The sequence below is a fragment of the Fukomys damarensis genome, unplaced genomic scaffold (assembly GCF_012274545.1).
Source record: "Fukomys damarensis isolate Sample0158 unplaced genomic scaffold, DMR_v1.0_HiC HiC_scaffold_3, whole genome shotgun sequence".
Taxonomy (NCBI): Eukaryota; Metazoa; Chordata; class Mammalia; order Rodentia; family Bathyergidae; genus Fukomys; species Fukomys damarensis.
In genome coordinates, this window is record NW_022900915.1 from 6,798,376 (window position 1) to 6,816,585 (window position 18,210).

Sequence of the window (18,210 nt, forward strand, 5' to 3'; positions counted from 1 at the left end):
ACAATGTCCAAGCCGCTCCCCCACCTTGGCTCTCCCAGCAGCAGACAGCAGCCCAGGCAGCCATGTTTCCAAATAACCCCAAATGTGCCGCGTGAGCACCAAACATCACAGGAGCTCAGATAGCTTGCAGCAGAAGCTAAAGGATCTCAAAAGTGAATGGGGCAAGGCTGTAGATGGGTTACTAAATTACGGTAGCAAACTCTAAAGCAGTTTTGCCGTTTCCCTCCTCAGAACAAGCTGACAACCTGAAACTGGTTGGATTTCACATGAGCTTTTGACTCTGGGGGCCTAAACACGAGAAGAAACAAGATACCAAGTATCGCATGTGAGGTTGCAGAGGCAGGGCCAACGGAGCTGTGTTACCTCACAAAAATTCAAAGAGAAAAATCAATCCAGGTGATTATTTCTTGTGCTCCCATTTATGAGCTGTAATACTGAGATCTGTCAGCCTTCATACAAACAATGCCTGCCGTGCATTGTTAATTAAGATTCTGGATAGAGTCATTAAATGCTACAGATATCTAATATGGTCATCCTGTTAATTTTAATCAGTGCAGGCCCGACTGTCCCATTCAAGCACCCTCAGTAGGGTGTGTGTGCGTGTGTGCGTGTGTGCGTGTGTGTGTGTGTGTGTGTGTGTGTGTGTTTGAAGGTAGGACAGTGTGTTCCTTTGTTCCTATGACTTGATGTGTCATTTCAAGAATGGCCCGAGTGCAGCCGAGAGACCAGGTTTCAGATGCCTCCCGGATCATCCTTGGACTCGTTAATAATGGAGGAGCGTGACGGGTACAGCTCTGCCTGCCTTTGTTTCTGCGGAAGGAGAAGGGAGACATGGATCTCTCTGTTTTGCCCAATAACAACCATCCTGACAAGTTCTTGCAGCTGGATGTGAAGTCTTTGATGAAGAGCCCACCCTTTCAGCAGGCCAGCCTCGCGAGACTGCAGGGTGGAAACTACCCTGCCGCGCAGCACTGGCAGAACCTTGTCTACTCACAGGTAAGTTGGGGGGCATATAAGAAGGGGGGCTTGTTTATTTCTTACTACAGAATATTTCATTGTTTGTGTAAAAGGCGTGATGGAGAAGTGAGAAGCAGGTGGCCGCTCGCTCTTACAGCACACGTTTCTCCAGCCTCTCCCTTCCTCTTCAGTCACTGGCTTCTCCGCCCGTCTTCGTTTTAGATTTTGTGTAGCACTCATTTCTCTTCTTCCCCTCAGGGTTTTGGAAACAGACGTTGCATTTTTCAAATAAGGCTTTAGAATGAAACCTGCCTGCCTTTTCTTTGGTGTGGTATAAATATAAAGTCTCTGGATCTTACGCTCCAGGAACTTGCTTCTGCCTCCCTTACAGACCAGCTCCCTTCCCTTTAAACAGGGAAGACTCGGACAGCAAAAAATAGAAACCTAATGAGGGACCTGAGGAGAAAAAAAAGAGGACAAACCAACTCAGGGAACTCTCCATTTTGAAATGGTGCTAGCTATTATTTTAATTATATTTATTTTCCACAAGTGTCCTTGCGGACGAGACATCCCAACACACCTTTGAACCTAGCGTGGATCTACATACAGTATATCTCTTGTTCTTTTTTTTTCCCCCTCTTCCTTCTTATTGCTGACAAAAAGGGAAGAACAAAATTGTGATGAGTTCCATGTGCTAAATAGAATAAACAGAAAGACCCTGAAAGTTACACAGCTGATGAAACGAATAATCTTCGTTTTAAGATGTGGAGGCTAACAGGGTTCAGGGTTAGTCAATTTAGAGACAGGAAGAACCATTTCACTTCAGAACAGATGGGACTGACCTACAAACCCCTGCAAGTCATTAAATCCTTTGGAGTGTTTCAAATTCCCCGAGCAGAAATTTGTTTTTTTCAAGAACAGTTGCTACTCATGAGTCCTGGTGTAAAGCGACTCCTTTGTGGTATGTTTGCGTGCTCTTTGGGACATTTACTATGAGATCATTCAAAACCAAGCACTGTCAGATGATTATGCAAGTGCAGCCCCCACCTATAAGGATTTTAATTTATTTCCATTCTAAGGCAGGCTATTGGGGCAACTAACATTTTAAAAGAAACATTGCATCTGTGCTCTTGTAATCTTCAAGCACTCTTCCTTAATCTACACACCCATTGTGTTGTTTTTTGTTTTAGTTTTAAGTAAAGCCCTTCCACTTTTACCTTTCTTGTTCTTTGTATCACAGATCAAAAGGATTAAAAAATTATTTCAGAAAACCTCTCCGCTCCCCATGTGATGAAACGGAAACACCTCAGTGTAACGTCTTTTGTTTGGGACTGGTGTTAACCTGTTTCCTTCATTGGGAACTTTACAGTTTAAAACTCTTGTGTTTTGTTCCTGACCCTGAAGGAAATGCAGACTTTTAAAAGGCAGCTTTTTCCACAGGTCTAAAGAGTATTCAAGGGAAAAACAAGGAAATATACCTCTGTTTCATGTCTCTTTAAATATGTGCTAAAAATTAATTGTAAACTTCAAATACACTTGATTTACTTATCCCTTTACTTAGTCCCTTTAGACAATTTAATGCAAGCCAGCTTACAACAGAAATAATGCAGGGCCAGGGCCAGGAAGAAGAGGTAGTAAATCAAGTACAAAGTCATATGGTTAGGTAGGTGTGGCACAAACTGAGAAAGAGCAATTGTATGCAAAACATCACAGTGCATCAATAAATAATTCTCTCCTTGGATGGATCTTAAAATCCAGGGGTGGGTATATTCATAAAAACAATAATCTCAACAAAATGGGCATATGAATGTTCTAAATAGTTGCAGTGATTCACAGAAGAAGAAACTAAATGCCTGGTATGTTGAGGTGTTAGGCACACTTAAAGGGGCAGCTGGTAAGTACTTCATTAATTAAAGCTTTCCCTTTTATGAGGATCCATGAAGCCAAAGGGAAACCATTACACCAATAACAAGATCACAAAATAAAGGATTGGAAGTGTGGTTTCTTTTCTCAAACCCGCAGTAAGCCACTTCAAGACAGATGTGTCATGGTCCTTAATCAGTCTGTTCTCACCTGCAAAATAAGCACCATACTTAAAGTGTTTCCTTAAAAATGAGAAAAAATAAAATGTAAATTAAAATATAAGTAAAAATTTAGAGGTAGTTTCCTATAAAAGCGAAGAGTATAAATAGAAATATGTATGTATATATTATTCACTAATATCCCAAAATGTAATGAAATCGGTTTATTGGAATTTAGGAAACAGATGATACAATACCATTATTTTGTAGATATTGTGGTAAGAGATGGGTGTGGATGTGGGTGAATAGTTGTGGTGGTTGACGAATGTACCTGATACATTTGTCATTTTTGTAACTGAAGCAGTAAATTTGATGTACACAGGAAATCCATACAAATTTCAGTGGAGTCACGTAAGCTACCAGTCACATGCTATCTGGTGCTTGGAACACAGATTACTTTATGGAATGTCACCAGACTCAACCAACAAACATTATCTTGGAATTGGTGTAAATGTAGGGGTTAAAACAGAAATCCCATAGATCCCAAATATCAAGTTGAGTTTATAACTGCATGGATTACTTTAATGACAATGCATTAACTTCTGATCTTCTAAAAATTCACACTAACATTCCTCACCATTTTTACATGATCTAACACAATGTTGGAGGGCCTAGAAAAGTAAGCACTTCTTAGGTATTGACCAAGGACATTGTCAGTCCTGTGAAGTAGGTATTTTGGGGGAAAGAAGTTATTAATTGAATCCTAAATTCATACTCCTTCCTCTTATATACTTTTCACTAGAGAAATTAGGAGCTTCACAATAAATTCTGTGTAGATCAAATAAAAATATTTTCTGAAGTCTAATATTTCTGGGTGTTAAAATGATTTGGGGCATATGTCTCATGGACACGTTTTGAATAGTATTCCAAATCCTTTATGAAAAGAGGCAAGAAGAGAGAACCTGATTTTTAAGATAAAAATTGTTTCAAGTGATAAAATATCAGGTATTCTGGTGGGCCATTTTTTCTTTAACTAGCAGCAGTACTTATGAATCTTTTCAGACTAATCTCTTTATTCCAACTTTCTCTGACCATTAGAGTGTGAGATTCAGAACCCAGGCGCATCCCGGTGACAATCTGTGGAGGCCCCGCTCTGCAACTTCTCCTCTTTGATCTCTACACGATGTCATTCACTGCGTTCGTTTGCTAATCACCAATATTCATGTTCGGTTTGGTAGCACTCTTCCTGCTTTTTATCCTTACGTGTATGCATGCATGGATGTAGATATGTGTATATATAGATCTATGTCTTACTTCATGGTCTCTGAACTCACCTGTCCTGCCTTCCGTGTTTCCATTCCTAGTCTCCTATTCACTATTTTGAAAAGAATAGTCCTGCTTATACAACAGTCTCCAATTTAAAAGTTCACATAGGGATGTATTACAGAGGTTTGCAAGTGTTTGAATTGCTAGCTAAGAATTATACCAAGAAGCATTGTCACATGGCTCTCTTGTGTATATCAGAACATGATTTATCAAGTTATACTGCATTTATGGATCTCAAAGTTCCCCACTAGTGTCAGAGACTTTCTTGGATGTTACTCTTCAATAAGCACCACTTGGCTTGTCTGACCACTACTCTCAGACTAGCCCCCAATGTCTTTTGTACTAAACCCCAAATAAAAGACACTTTGCAAGTTTCAGCACCAGGAGCGGGACTTCAGAGGCCTAATTACCTGTCAGAGAAGGCAGGACATAAGACACAACTTGGGAACAGCCCTTTTGCCCATCAACTGGAGAATGGATAAAGACATTGTGAGTTTGGGGGGGTGTCTACAAAATGGAGTACTACTCAGCCATAATGAATGAGAAGCTAGAGACATAGCTAAATGGATGCCCATTGAGACCACGCTCAAGTGAAATTAATAGGACACACATGTGTAAATATCAAATAGTTTCTCTTCTGTGAGAAACTGAACGTGTAAATAAGGACTAAAAGGCATGACAATGTGAAATAGGAAGAAAGGGGGCAAAGGAATTGGGAAAGTGGAAGTGGCAGGGGAAAGGGAGTAAGGGAATGGAGTTAATATGAGAAAATAAAAAAACAGAAACAAAGTCTTTGTACATAGGGAGGGGTGGAGGGGTTGAAGGGAGGGCGGGGGAATGGGGAAAAAGAAAGAACCAGGATATATCAATATATCATGTAAAAGTACAAATTCCCAATGATGAATGTTAGCATATTGTATACCTAAAATGAACCAATAAAATTATTTTTTTTAAAAAGAGACAAGAGACACTTGGGTCTATCATAGGGTATCTATGAGCTTTGTCTAAGATTTTGAATTTTATTCTGAAAATTTTGAAGAATCAGTGAAAAAATTTAAGAAAATCACATGACAAAATCTGTGCTTTGAAAAGATAAACATTGTGTCAACTTCGGAAACTCAGTTACTATGGTTAGTGGAGAGATGATTTTTAGGAAAAGTCTGTCCACGGAACCATACATGAAATAGAAACAAGATACCTTGTTTGCATAATAATTATAAAGATGTACAGATCAAAATGGGGAAAATGGAAATTTTTATGATCTTGATTCTCCCAAAACACAAATACGCTGAATCTTTTCATATCTGCAGTTGGTCAGATGACCTTCAGTTATACAGTACCTTGTAATCCTTTACATAAATACTAAGCAAATAGTTCATTAGGTTTACATTTAAATACTTAAAGTAGTTATGGCTCTTTATAATATTACCTTCAAATCATATTTCATAGTTACTTCTGTATGCTACTGATTGTTATATGTGGATTTTGAATCCAGGAAATGTGTCATAAACTCTTATTTTATTTTGACTATAAACGTTCCTATAGATAATCGGGTCATCTGTTTTGTTTTGTTGTTTACAAACTTATTTATTTACTCATCTATCTACTGTACTCTATTGCAATGCTTTGAGCTTTCTCTATGATTTAGTGATATTGTAACTAGTCGTATCTTCGTATTAATTCTAAATATAAAATACAAGCTTCTAATATTTCACCACTAAGTAAACTGTGTCCTGAAAATTTTCGGTCCAAAATTTCCATCTATAGCTTAAAAAATTCTCTATTATTTCTAGTTTGATAAGAGAATTTGCTTTATATATTTAATTTGTTTCAAAATCTCTTTTTAACTATTCCAAAATTGTACATTTTTTCCTACTAAAGCAGTGAACTTGATTAATGTTCTAAGATTTTACCATCTTCCTGGTAAAATGTGCTTCCTTGATATAAGCCTGTTTTATTTTGGTATGTATAAACGCTACATGTTTTAGAATTCTGTTGAGGAATAGCTTATTTGTGCTTTTTTACTCTTCCATTTATAAAAGAAGTCGGCTAAGGTTTGTTTTACTTATTGCTTTCTTCTCGATTTTGTATCCACCTCACAAAGTGATTCCAGGAATGTTCTTTGTATTCTTCTAACACGGATCAAAATTATTCGTTTTGAAAATGGGAAAACGACAGCAAAATTCTTTTGTATGATGTTCTTAATTGTGTAAGGAGTGTGAGTAGATGTTTAACTATTGATTCTATTAGCAAATTATCATAGGCTTATTAACATTTTCTATTTCTCCGCATTTTATTCACTTAGATTTGTAGAATATTATGTAGGAGGTTACTCAACTACATAAAGCTGCTCAGATGATGATGATCATGACGACGATGGTGATGGTGGTGATTTCATTGCTGGGGATCAAACCCTAAAGCCTCTGCACCACACGCAAGCGTTGCACTTCTAAGCCACATCCCCACCCACCATCGTGTCTTCGCGTGTTCGTACGTCTCTGACCTTGCGAATTTGTGTTTTTATTATTTTCCCCAAGCAGTACTGCCGGAGTTGCTTTAGGTTTTCTGAAGAAATCACTTTCAACATTGTTCATCCTTTTGATTTATAATTGGAGTTTTTCTTTTCAGTAATTTTTATTTTTGCTTCATTCTTTATTACTTCTATTGGATTGTTTTCTTACGTTTATTATTTGACTTTGTTTTTAAGGCTTAAATTGGATGCTCATTAACTCTTTAATTCTTTCATTCATATTGTCATTCATACTTTCCCATATTTCATCAAAATACCCTCAGCTCCAGCTAACGATTTTATAATGTTTTTTACTTTCGTTCTCTTCTAAATTTTTAAAGCTTTCCTTATTACCATTTTAACATTATTTTTAAGTCTACAAAATTTTGTATTTTATTTTCTTTATTTTTTAAATTTAAAAATAAATTGTCTATGATCAAAGGGTGATCTATATACAGTGGCACTGCAGTTTGTGAAATTAATTTGTTCTATTATTTTGGAAAAGATAATTATGTTTGTGTTTTGTAGAAAAGTTAGTCATAACCGTGTTTGTCACTTGATGCAGAGTCTGTAAAGAAAAATAAAATTTTGCCAAATTGTTTGCAAACAAAAGTGTTCATGAACCAAGGTACCACCATAATTAGTCTCCGTGATTTTCTTTCAAATCTAACAAACTGTTAATTTTTTAAATACTCAGTGCAAATTTCAAAATGAAGTATTTTCAGTTGTATAGTAGCACACATCTCTATATATGTCAGTTGATCAAACCTATTGATTCATTGACCAAATCCGATTTATCCTTAATGTTGTTTGACATACTTGAAAAACATATATATGAATTTTTCCTAATTATTTCAAGCTTTGCTTTATAAGTGTTAGGACTATTTTACTAGATGTATACAAATTTAAATTATTATATTTTACTGATCTACTTTTATTCATTTTCTAGCAACTCCTTTATATGCATCAAAGCTTTTACATTGAGTACGATATATGTTTAGAATTTTGTCATTGGTGGTTAGTTAGGCTGAATCATACAGTGGAAACAAATATATACAATTTCTCAGTGACATCAGCCCAATAAAATGATGTCTGCCTTGGAGCTCACTTCCAAGGGGAACTCATGTCTTCTTGAGATAAGAATGTCTTTTAGGCTTGTAGATGGGAAAAAGAGAGAGGAACCTAGAATGCTGACAGAGAGTTTCATGGTCAAGCCTGAGTTTTAGCTGTCACATGTCCCAGTCCAACTGCTGAGTGTCCGTGAAGAAGAAATGGGTTTGCTGATCACCTAAGCAGGCTTTATTAGTATTCAGTTAAATATATACATAATATTTTTAGACACGGTGATAAATTGAATACATTATATATCATCTCTTATAGATGCATATGTCTGTATACACTGCGTGTGTATATTTAAGGTCATCTTCTCATGCGCTGCACACATTCATCATGTCCTCAGAAGAACCAGTACACAGGCCACTCAGTCGCTACACTGAGGAGATTTTTTTTCCTGTATCATCCAACACTCTTCACTGAAGCAAGGATAGGATCACTACAATAATTTCTTCCTTTCTGAATGGGAAACAGGAGAGACAGAGTAGTCACTGCTCCAAAGTAATTCTTAGATCCCGCTGGGAATATTTTACATAGACCTCCTTCCTTGAAGGTGTAAAAAAACTGATCAGGCCCAGATTCCGCTCTTTGGGAGGACTTGCTGATGCCTCCTCCCGTACAGACCCTGGATCCTCTCCCTGGGGGGTGCCCCCTCCTCCTCCAAGGTAGCACAGGTGCGTTATTGTCATTTCTTACATTTTTTAAATTTTAAATAATCAAAAGTTTTTAGGTGTAATTTTCTGGTGTATTTGCAAATATATTCCTTTAAAAACTTTAGTAAATTATTAGTGGAATTCCTACCTATTTAGCCTCAATAAATTCTAAATGTCATTAAACATTCAGAAAGTTTTTTGAAGACATAGATGTCAAATGGCTTTTATCTCTCTGCTTTTCTGCTTTAATTTCTCTAACATTTGGTTTTGTCCCAACCCCCAGAGGCTGTCTGGAATAACAGTTATGAAATTATTACCTCTAACAAGATCTTTGCCTTGGGTCACTTCTTTCAGCTCAGAAATTTTGCTAGGACTTGTGCTCATCACTTTTTTATTGCTTAAAATAATGTTATGTTTCAGTATTTGGGAGTCTACAATCAAATGATTAACCCTAGAAAGCATGACATTCCTAAAATTATCAGTCCACTCCTTCATTCCTGATAAACTGCGCAGTCTTCTATCTGATCTCACGTCTTTCTCGTATTGCACTAATGCTCTGATTCTTGAAAATATGTATGCGAATGCTCACATTGGTTAAGTTTTCTCACCTACATATACACGTTACTATTAAATGACTTCTTTCTTCTCTCCTTCCTCCCTTCTTTCTTCTTTTCCCTCCTCCCGCCCTCTTTCCTTCTCTGCCTTCTGTCTTCCCATCTCTCCTTGCTGCGCTGGGGATAAAGCTCTCGGGTCCTCACACATGCTGTCTGTGCACAGAGCCACTAAGCTAATGCCGGGTCCTACATCAAATTCTTAATAAAGATAAATATTAAATTTCGTTTCGGATGTCCTATAGACACAAAATTGGCATACAGAACAAAAATAAATGATGCCATGTTCTATGCTAAACCACAAAACAATACTGTTTAGAAATAGAGCTTGAGTGTTCTTTTAGAGTATATAGCTATTTTGCTCTTTTATGTACTAGTTTTCTAAGTCTATATATAGTCAAAGTGTCTGTAAATTTTAAACTTCATTTTATTCATTGAAATTGTATTTTCTCATTGTCTCAAACTCTATTTTCTTCATGTACACAGCTTTCTTATTTAAGAAGAAACTCAGGGAACAGTCTAGTGTGCACGTAACCTGATAAAGGCAATTTGTCAATGTCAGAAGAATTATCCCACTTTAAAAATGATCAAAGATGTCTAGGCTTGAAGAAATGAGTCAGAATTATGCTGAGATCAAACAATCTAAATTTCTTATCAAATTTTCTTTGTTCAATTCAGATACATTATTTATGAAGCCACCCAGTTTTAAAATAAATGCCAAGTCAAGAAGATTTATTATTTTTTGCACATTTTGGTATTGTAGAATATAAACTGACTTTGAATAGACCAAGAAACTAGTAAAGTCAGAGAGGATCTCCAAGTGGATCTGCAAGAATGTGAAAAATGCAAGGATTAAGAAACCTGACGCCAAAGAGGATGTGAAAGGTTTTATCTAGATGACTTTTTATTTTACCTACCACCCATTTCAGGAGGAAACTACATGCGATACCTGATTACAACTTTATTTTATATAAATATGCATATACTCAATGTGACCTATACATCCCAATAGATGCTACAGTTATCAACATACTGATTGTCATAGGCACGGATCTGAGGAATACAATTCTTACTAAACTTTCTCTTTAGGAAGGCTATAGTGTGTGAAAGTGTTATTAAAAGTGTTAAGAAAACAAATCACCAGTTTTTAAAAGTTAAAGCTGTGTGACCCTAAAATAACTAATGCTCAATTTCTCCCCATTGATGCTCTGTGATAATAAAATGTTACTTTCTAAGCTCTTTGTTTTTATTTTATCTCAATTTATGCTTGGTCAGCAAACATTTTAATTTAACAAGTGCCTATCTTTTTTTTTAATTGAGTTTACTGGTACATTTTAGGTATACAGTACAGTTACATTCATTATTGGGATCTTGTACCTTTACATGGTCTTAGTTTTCATTCTTCATAGTCCTAAGAGAAAAATAAAAGCAAGGTGAAATTCTGAAGGTCAAACTAGATACACCAAAGTAGGCATAGTCTAAATCCATTTACATAAAACAGCAAGAGAGTCCAACTTAACCTCTACTGTTGGAATCTGAGACACTGGCTACTTTGGATGAGGGGTGGGAAGAAACTGGAGGGAGTGCAAGGCTCCTTGCAAATGTCTCGTTCTGTGGCCGGGATATAGAATATTGTGTTCATTTGGTTTATGAAAATAGTTTGGGCAATGCATTCGTCATGTGCACATTTCTGTGTGCATATTATTTGTCATGTGCACATTTCTGTGTGGATATTATGATTTTGGTTCAATGGAAACATTTTTAAAATTTCAGCCATCCAATAGGCAATAGACACATGGAATAATCTGATGTTAAGTTAGCCCAGTCTACAAAGCTCTCTGAAATAGGAGCAGAGAGTATTTGTACAAAGCCAAGGCATAGTTGTTAAACATCTCTTAATCTTGACTTTGCTGTGTTGTGTATTAAATATTATGTAATGTTAAACATTATTTTTATCAGTCATGGAATAAACAGAGAGAAGGAAAATGGCATCAAATCACAACGCAAGTAAGCTGGGGAAATGGGTCTTGTTCAGAATTCTGTTAGATAAACTAAACTACTTCTCTGTAGTTATAAAATAAGAGCATTGAAATGAGTATTAAAATAGAAAAGGATGATATGCAAAGAAATTATCAATTAATGGTAGGATTCTAGGTCAAAGTCGAGAATTTTCTCATTCATGATCCTAATCAGTTGGCGATCTAGGCCAAATCAACAATTTTCCAACATTTATCCTATGTTGTACCCTTTATCATCAGAAGATCCATTGGTAACAGATGGTTTATCTCTTTGCTTCTTGACAGAGAGAAAAGAAGAATATTGCTGCCCAGCGAACCAAGGGGTCCAGTGGGGAGTCCTCTGCAGTTGCTGATGGCCCTCTGCCATCTATGTCCTCAGTTATGAAGAATAACCCGCTCTATGGTGACATAAGTTTGGAAGAAGCTATGGAAGAAAGAAAAAAAAATCCTTCGTGGACTATTGAGGAATATGACAGGCATTCCTTGCACACAAACCTCTCTGGACATCTAAAGGTACTTAAGACAGAATCACCCTTGTAGTTAGTGAGGGAGGTCAGTTAGGTAACCCTAAAACAGAGCGTTACTGAGACAATGAGAGACCCTTTTCATTAGACACACAATCTCCAGATTTCAGGTCGTATTTGGCCCTTGGTTTAACTTTCTCCCTCCTGTTTATTTGATATATAAAGGGATCAAATGATGTGGCACAGAATAAAGATTTTCTGGGCAAAGGTTTTTCACAACTCATTTGCAAGATTACATGTTTTCCCAGAGTAGGTAAGCATTTATGTTCATGAACACTTGAGGACTGATTTCTTACTATACATCTTTTAAAAAACTAAAATATAAAACAGTCCTCTGTTTTAGGAACTGTGCAAGGAAGTGCTTAACAAGATAATTTTATATCAAGCCTACTCAGTGATTTAAGATCACAGATTGACGTTTTGGTCATTTTTCTGTGTCTCAGTAACAAAACAAAACAAAAACATTTCAACACAGGAAAAATATGCAATGAACTCATTCACCCAGCTTAAGCCCAACTTAAGTTTTTCTTTCTTTTCTTTCCTTTTTTTTTTTTTTTTTTTTTTTTTTTTTTGTCCCTTGGGGGGGGAGTTTTTTTTTTTTTTTTTTTTTTTTTTTTTTTTTTTTTTTTTTTTTTTTTTTGTTTTCCTCCCCTGTAGGAGGAGGGAGGCATTCTGTTTTCTTAACCAGCCTTGGCTTGCCTCCACTTGCCTCGCCTTGGGCCAAGGAGTCTGACATTTTCCAAGTACCCTTCATTTTAAAACATGCATCTGTTCCAAGTTTCATTCTTTCAGCACCTGCAGACTTTTTTCTTTGGAATGGGATAATACCATTTCCTTCAAATTCTACATATGCTTTTGAAAAATCTCAAATGTTCACACCTCAAAATATTCTATAGTGTTGGGCTGAGGATTTATCTAAGGGGTGCTGTGCCTGTCTAGAAATTGCAAGGTCCTGAGTTTGATCCCTAGTACCCCCCAAAAAACAAACAAAAAACCCCCAAAACAAACAAAAATATTCTATAGTATATAATAGATTTTTTGAAATCTAGTGCTTTGAATGTATTTTCTTCTTACTGTAGTGCCTTTTCAAGAGGTTTACAAAACAGATGCTCCTGAAAGAAACAATGACCCAATTATCCTGTTTTATTTTCCTTTCTTTCCTCTTTCCCTCCCTTTTTTCTTTTTCTTTCTTTTATCTTCTCTGTCTTGTCAGGAGGTTTACGATCAAGACTTCTAAGACTAGCATTTGAAAAAATAAATTGTATTGCTTTACTTCCCACATATTCAAACATCATTTGGCAACATATTTCTAGGGAATCTTCCCTTGCCTTTGCTGTTTATGTGCATGACAAGAATACTGTATGAGTAAACATTATGTCCTTGCCTTCAAAAATTTAATCTAAATAAGCAAATTAGCAACACTAATTATGGAAGCAGATATAGGAGCATGGCTGTAACTATAGCAGAAGATTTGAATTGGGAACATTTGAAAGGGGGAAGTCACGTCTGATTATAAAAAGTCTTCTTCATGACAAAGTTAATTCATAGTGAGGTTGAAGGATCTGCGAGATGTAGAAGGTTTGCCAAAGTGGAAAGATTCTTCTGGCTTGCACAGCAAGAGCAAAGGTAGAGCTGCAGGAAAGTGAGAAAATTTGTCAAAACATTCAGCACAGTTTTGGTAGATTCAACAGTTTAGGAATAGTGGGAGGGAAGGCTACAGAATCTACAAAAAAAAAAGTGTGAGAGTGGGTGACAGGGAAGAATGATCAGTGGATCCTGAGGTGCGTTTGGAAGAAGCATCAATGTTGTGTCATTATGCAGCAGGGTGATGACAGATGAAGGTACCATACTGCGCATTTCACAAAGCTAGGAGAAAAAATTTTGAATGCTCTCACCACTAAGACATGACATGTTTGAGGGCGCAGATATGCTTAACCTGATTAAAACATTATAGTTTTTATGTTTGGGTTTAAAAATGAGTTTAATTTTCAAAAGCTAAAAAAAAAAAAAAACAAGTTTCAAAGTTAGGCTAAGGAAATTGAAGAATTATTTTTTTAGGCTTAACAGTATTTTTAGGAAGACAGAATCTAACTCTGATGGATGTATTATATTACTGAAACCAATGTCTGTCTTGTACCCTACCCAATCCTCTGTGTTCACACTCATTTGTGTCAAAGCCCAGGACCTTCAGGCCTGTGGCTTGTTCATTGACTTCTGAGGGAAGCGGTAATGAAGATAAACTTCTAGAACCCAGGACTTCTGTTGTCGTTAGAACTTTGCTGTATACCTCATGAATTCAACTTCTCTATCACCACTTCTATCTTTATCTCATAATTAGTAAACATATTTCCTAACATATTTTCAGAAATGTTGATATAACTTACAGATGACAAATGTTCTAGATGCCTCACTCTGTTCTTATTTTTATAAACTGTTAAGATTTTTAGTCAGAAAAGGGAAGTCCTATACTTAATTAGCAACATGAGCTAGAAGCAGAATGTAAGAGATGAAAGATTCCATTATTAATTTTTTTTTCATGGAAAATAAAAGCTTTGAACTTGTAGGCAAAATGTGGGCCTCTGATTTGGACACAAGCAAGATGAAAAGACGAGAGTAAGGTAGACAATGATTTTTAAATCCTTCTGCGCAAGCCATCCAAATTTTATTGCAATAGTTGACCATTTCTATGACTAGCAAGTTCAAGCTTCAACCACTACAATGGGAGGCATATGCCAGCCTTGGAAAATCCACCATAGCTCCTTGCGAGCATGCACATTCCTCCCAGTACCAGTGCATCTATAACTCTGAAGCTACCGCAGTGACTCTTGAGGCTGACAGCCATGGAAAGGGGCTGCACCACCCTTGCAGCTGATGCTGAGTCTACTTCGACTAGAGACAGTGGGCAGCCTCCTTCAAGCCCTTGCATCATCCAGCTGAGGAATAATGAGGCCCGAAACATCTTTGTGTCAATCGCAGTTCAGCATTTCCTGTACATTTCTGGTACACCTACCAAATGCTGGCCGTAGACACTGAAGCACTGAAACACAGCATGTAATGATAAAAGAGGAACTGTCTTATCTTACATGACAGTAGAGTTTGGAAATGCTTCGTAGGAGAGAATACTGACATGATGGCAATTAGCACTGAAAGGAAAATGAGGCCCATGACACGAGACGTGGAACACAGTTGTTGATGTGGGGGACATATTAGGTCTTTTCTTTAAAGAGGTCAAACAGGGCCAGAGTCTCAGATGGCAGACATGCCACAGCCCTCCACCAGGAAGACCAGGAATTTGAGACACGTGGAAGGGACTCTTGACACCTAGTCTCATTCTGCCTTCCTAAAATTCAGCTTCTGGATTTACTGGAAAACTCACTAAACATGCGTATTCCTGCCACGCAGACAAAAATCAAACCTCTAAGGTTCATCTAAGGCGAGGAATTTTAATTCTATTTCAGCTCACTAACCTGATTTACACGCAGTATTTATAAGATGTAAGAAATACAAATCTGGCTGAAAGATGACAGAGTCACTGTGCTGTTTCTGACCTTCCGATGTGACCTATTTAATGAGGAATTTGTGCAGGCCTCGTGACAGATTCTGGCGCAGACTTGCACATTAACTGCACAGATCCCCTGGCAGCCAGGCACCGCCACAGCACAGCCCCATGCATTCAGAGATGCCTGGCCTCTCTTTTTGCAGCTGTGATGTGTAAGCCTCACCCAGAACAGTTTGAATGTGGACCTTCAGGATGTCTGACGCTATCTTGTTTTCCAGTCTCAGTTTGTAACACTGATCACCGATTGATGGCACCATATTCTCTATGTAATTTTCTTTCAGGAAAATCCCAGTGACCTGCGGTTTTGGTTGGGAGACATGTACACGCCGGGTTTCGATACCTTATTGAAAAAAAAAAAGAAGCGTGACAAGAAGACAAAATTATGTCGCATGGGTTTGATTTCACTCCTTGTTGCTTCAATCTTGGTTACCATAGTGACTATCAGCACTTTGTTCACCTAAAAACTGCCATAGAGAGCCACCTTCACTTTTTAAAACAAATTTTATAAATATTTGAAAGAAAAAAGTGTTCGTGCAGTGTGCATGTGCAACTAAATGTAATTGTCCCATAGAAAGTCACCGTTGCTTGTGATATGCCCGGCTTTGGTCTCTGAAGCCTGTGTAGGAATTTCGGCCTTCCTTTGGGAAGCAACAATTCTGAAGATCATGACCAAAGAAAAGCCACTAGACAAGAAAAACCAACTGTCTTTATAGAGGAGAAAAAAAGCATCAGTGATTATCAGCAGCTTTGTCTTAATACTTAAACCATATTCACCTTGCTTTAAAGACACCATTAGCTCCTCTCCAGACCTCCCACCTGAAGGCACTAAGCAAGACTGAGCAGTTCATTTGGGGACCAAGTACCAGGCAAACAAGCTAAAAGCTTTCAGTGGTGCTGTCAGTTGGTTTGGATATATTCTCTGTTTTATCTTCCTTTATTGTTAAGCCAGAAAGGAAAAAAAAAAAAAGTGTTGGGAGAAGTTGCTCAACTCTATTTGCATTTTCTCAGTATCTTTTATCATACCCTTAGTGGAGCAATTTTAGCAGTACTAAACTTGGACAGGTCATAGTGATATGGTTAATTACATTCTGATCCAGTTGTGCTTACTAAGTGATCCAAATGGTCTAGTGTGACCTCAGACAGTGGTCAGTGAGAATGTCTCCAGCCACAGCCCAGCTGGAGGGCCCTAGAAAACCATGAGGCACTGCCAAAAGAACGGGTTTGAATCCCGACCGTGAAATTTATTAACGATTGGACCCCAACAAAGCATGATCCTACTTACCAATAGAGCTGGCTGAGGCTAGATAAGAAACATGAGAACAATGCTAGCCTCCTGGGACATAACTACTATTCCTGATGTATGTTAGCTCATTGGCATCCTGAGTTGATGTCAGGTTGTCTGCAGATAACTGGGTCAGGGTTCTGGATACAGATCATCAAGCTATTTCTCTTCCCTTTGTCCTAAAACACCCTTCCCAGAGGCCCTCACTGCCGTTCCTTTCTCTTCCTTAGTAGATACCACACCCTACAGCTGTCCTGCGCATAAAACCAAAGAGCACCTTTGTTAGCCTAAAGTACGCTGCTGTTTCTTGATTTTGCCATATCATGTGTGTATTTCTCTTAAACTGTATTGGAAATAAAATACATTAAAGTGAAGCTTCACTGGACAATAAAATCATTGTGCAGAAAAAGAGTCTTAATCTGCTTTGCAGTCCCTGACGTCTTATTTCTTGTTTCCTCTATGGTTGATTTGAATCTCCAAACTAGAGGAGAAATGAAGAATTTGGGGTCCTCTTGAGGGAAGCCCACTCTCACAGCGAGCACCTCTGAGACACCACTTGGAATAACTGTTGTTGAAGAGTCTCTGTTCAGTGTTCATCTCTACAGGAGCCAAAGTGCACTAAACCTCTGCCACACCCAGGAAGCACATGCGTTGCGCTGGGTTACCTGTGGCTGGGTAAGACAATGTCCAAGCATGGCATGCTAAACAATAAGGCTAGTTCCAGAAGAAAGAAGGCTGTGTACTTGGGCTCCTAGCCTGCCCTGTCCTCATCTCATTACCCTTAGCTGCTTCCCAGTCAAGCGTGCAGGCTGCCCTTAACCCTCCTCTGTTCTGATTACTATCAGTCATTTATTTTTCGGCATGAATGAGTTCACTACTTTGTACTGCTCCAAAGCCCAGCTTCATTTTTAGCCTTGACTATACTGTGAATCAAAGTGTATTATTATACTTTGTGGCATTAATGCTGGACATCTAAATGTGAGCAAAAGTCATAAATACAGAGACTGTGGCCCTGTTTGCACACAAAACTATGCCTAGCATGAAAATCTAATTTCTTCTTCACTGTGGTTTTGTTAAAACGGCTCAAGCAGAAAAAGAAAAAGGTCATGGAAAACACAGAAATGAGGACTTTAAATAGGCTTATTTTCAAATGGTGAATTTCTTGGAAGAGTCTGGTCCAAGTTCAATGAACTAATGTTTTTAAAGTACTTAAATACAATCCTTGGCAGATAGTAGGAGGTCAGTAAATAATAATTCTTACTGTCTTCAACACTGGCTATAGTATTTTTAATTCTAAATTCGAATAAGAAAATCTGAGTTTAATAAACTCTTAGTAATACAACTCATTTTTAAACAATAATCTTCCCGCATTCTTCCCCACAGCCCTCACCAAAAATTTTGGTTTTGTGTTGTTTTGTGTATATTAGCTTAGGGTGCAGAAAGCCTAAAATCAACTTGAATGAGAAGTTTTCTAGAGAAAAAAATTCCAACTGCGCATAGTGTTTCAAAAGGCTGTTCTCATATTTAATAGAAGGATAATTTTTTTTTCTCATAATCCACTCGGTACCTTTCCGTTTGCCTTCTTGTCATGGCCACCTAGTGGAGAGTTCAGTGAGGGAAAAACAAGAAAGCAGCGC

At 37.5% G+C, this 18,210-nt stretch overlaps 1 protein-coding gene across 1 annotated transcript; it reads left to right on the forward strand.

Moving 5' to 3' along the window:
- Positions 1-828: 828 nt before the first annotated feature.
- Positions 829-15,767, forward strand: Minar2 (membrane integral NOTCH2 associated receptor 2). Its single transcript, XM_010627198.2, has 3 exons — positions 829-996; positions 11,494-11,721; positions 15,573-15,767. Exons 1-3 carry the CDS (start codon positions 832-834, stop codon positions 15,750-15,752), a joined length of 573 nt encoding a protein of 190 aa, XP_010625500.1. The 5' UTR covers positions 829-831; the 3' UTR covers positions 15,753-15,767.
- The last annotated feature ends 2,443 nt before the right edge of the window (positions 15,768-18,210 follow it).

What these genes read in the sequence shown, in the direction of transcription:
- Minar2 (XM_010627198.2), top strand. Translation starts at nt 832, where the DNA reads ATGGATCTCTCTGTTTTGCCCAATAACAACCATCCTGACAAGTTCTTG. An exon ending in AGAACCTTGTCTACTCACAG is followed by an intron (nt 997 to 11,493) that starts GTAAGTTGGGGG and finishes GCTTCTTGACAG; the next exon opens with AGAGAAAAGAAGAATATTGC. An exon ending in ACCTCTCTGGACATCTAAAG is followed by an intron (nt 11,722 to 15,572) that starts GTACTTAAGACA and finishes ATTTTCTTTCAG; the next exon opens with GAAAATCCCAGTGACCTGCG.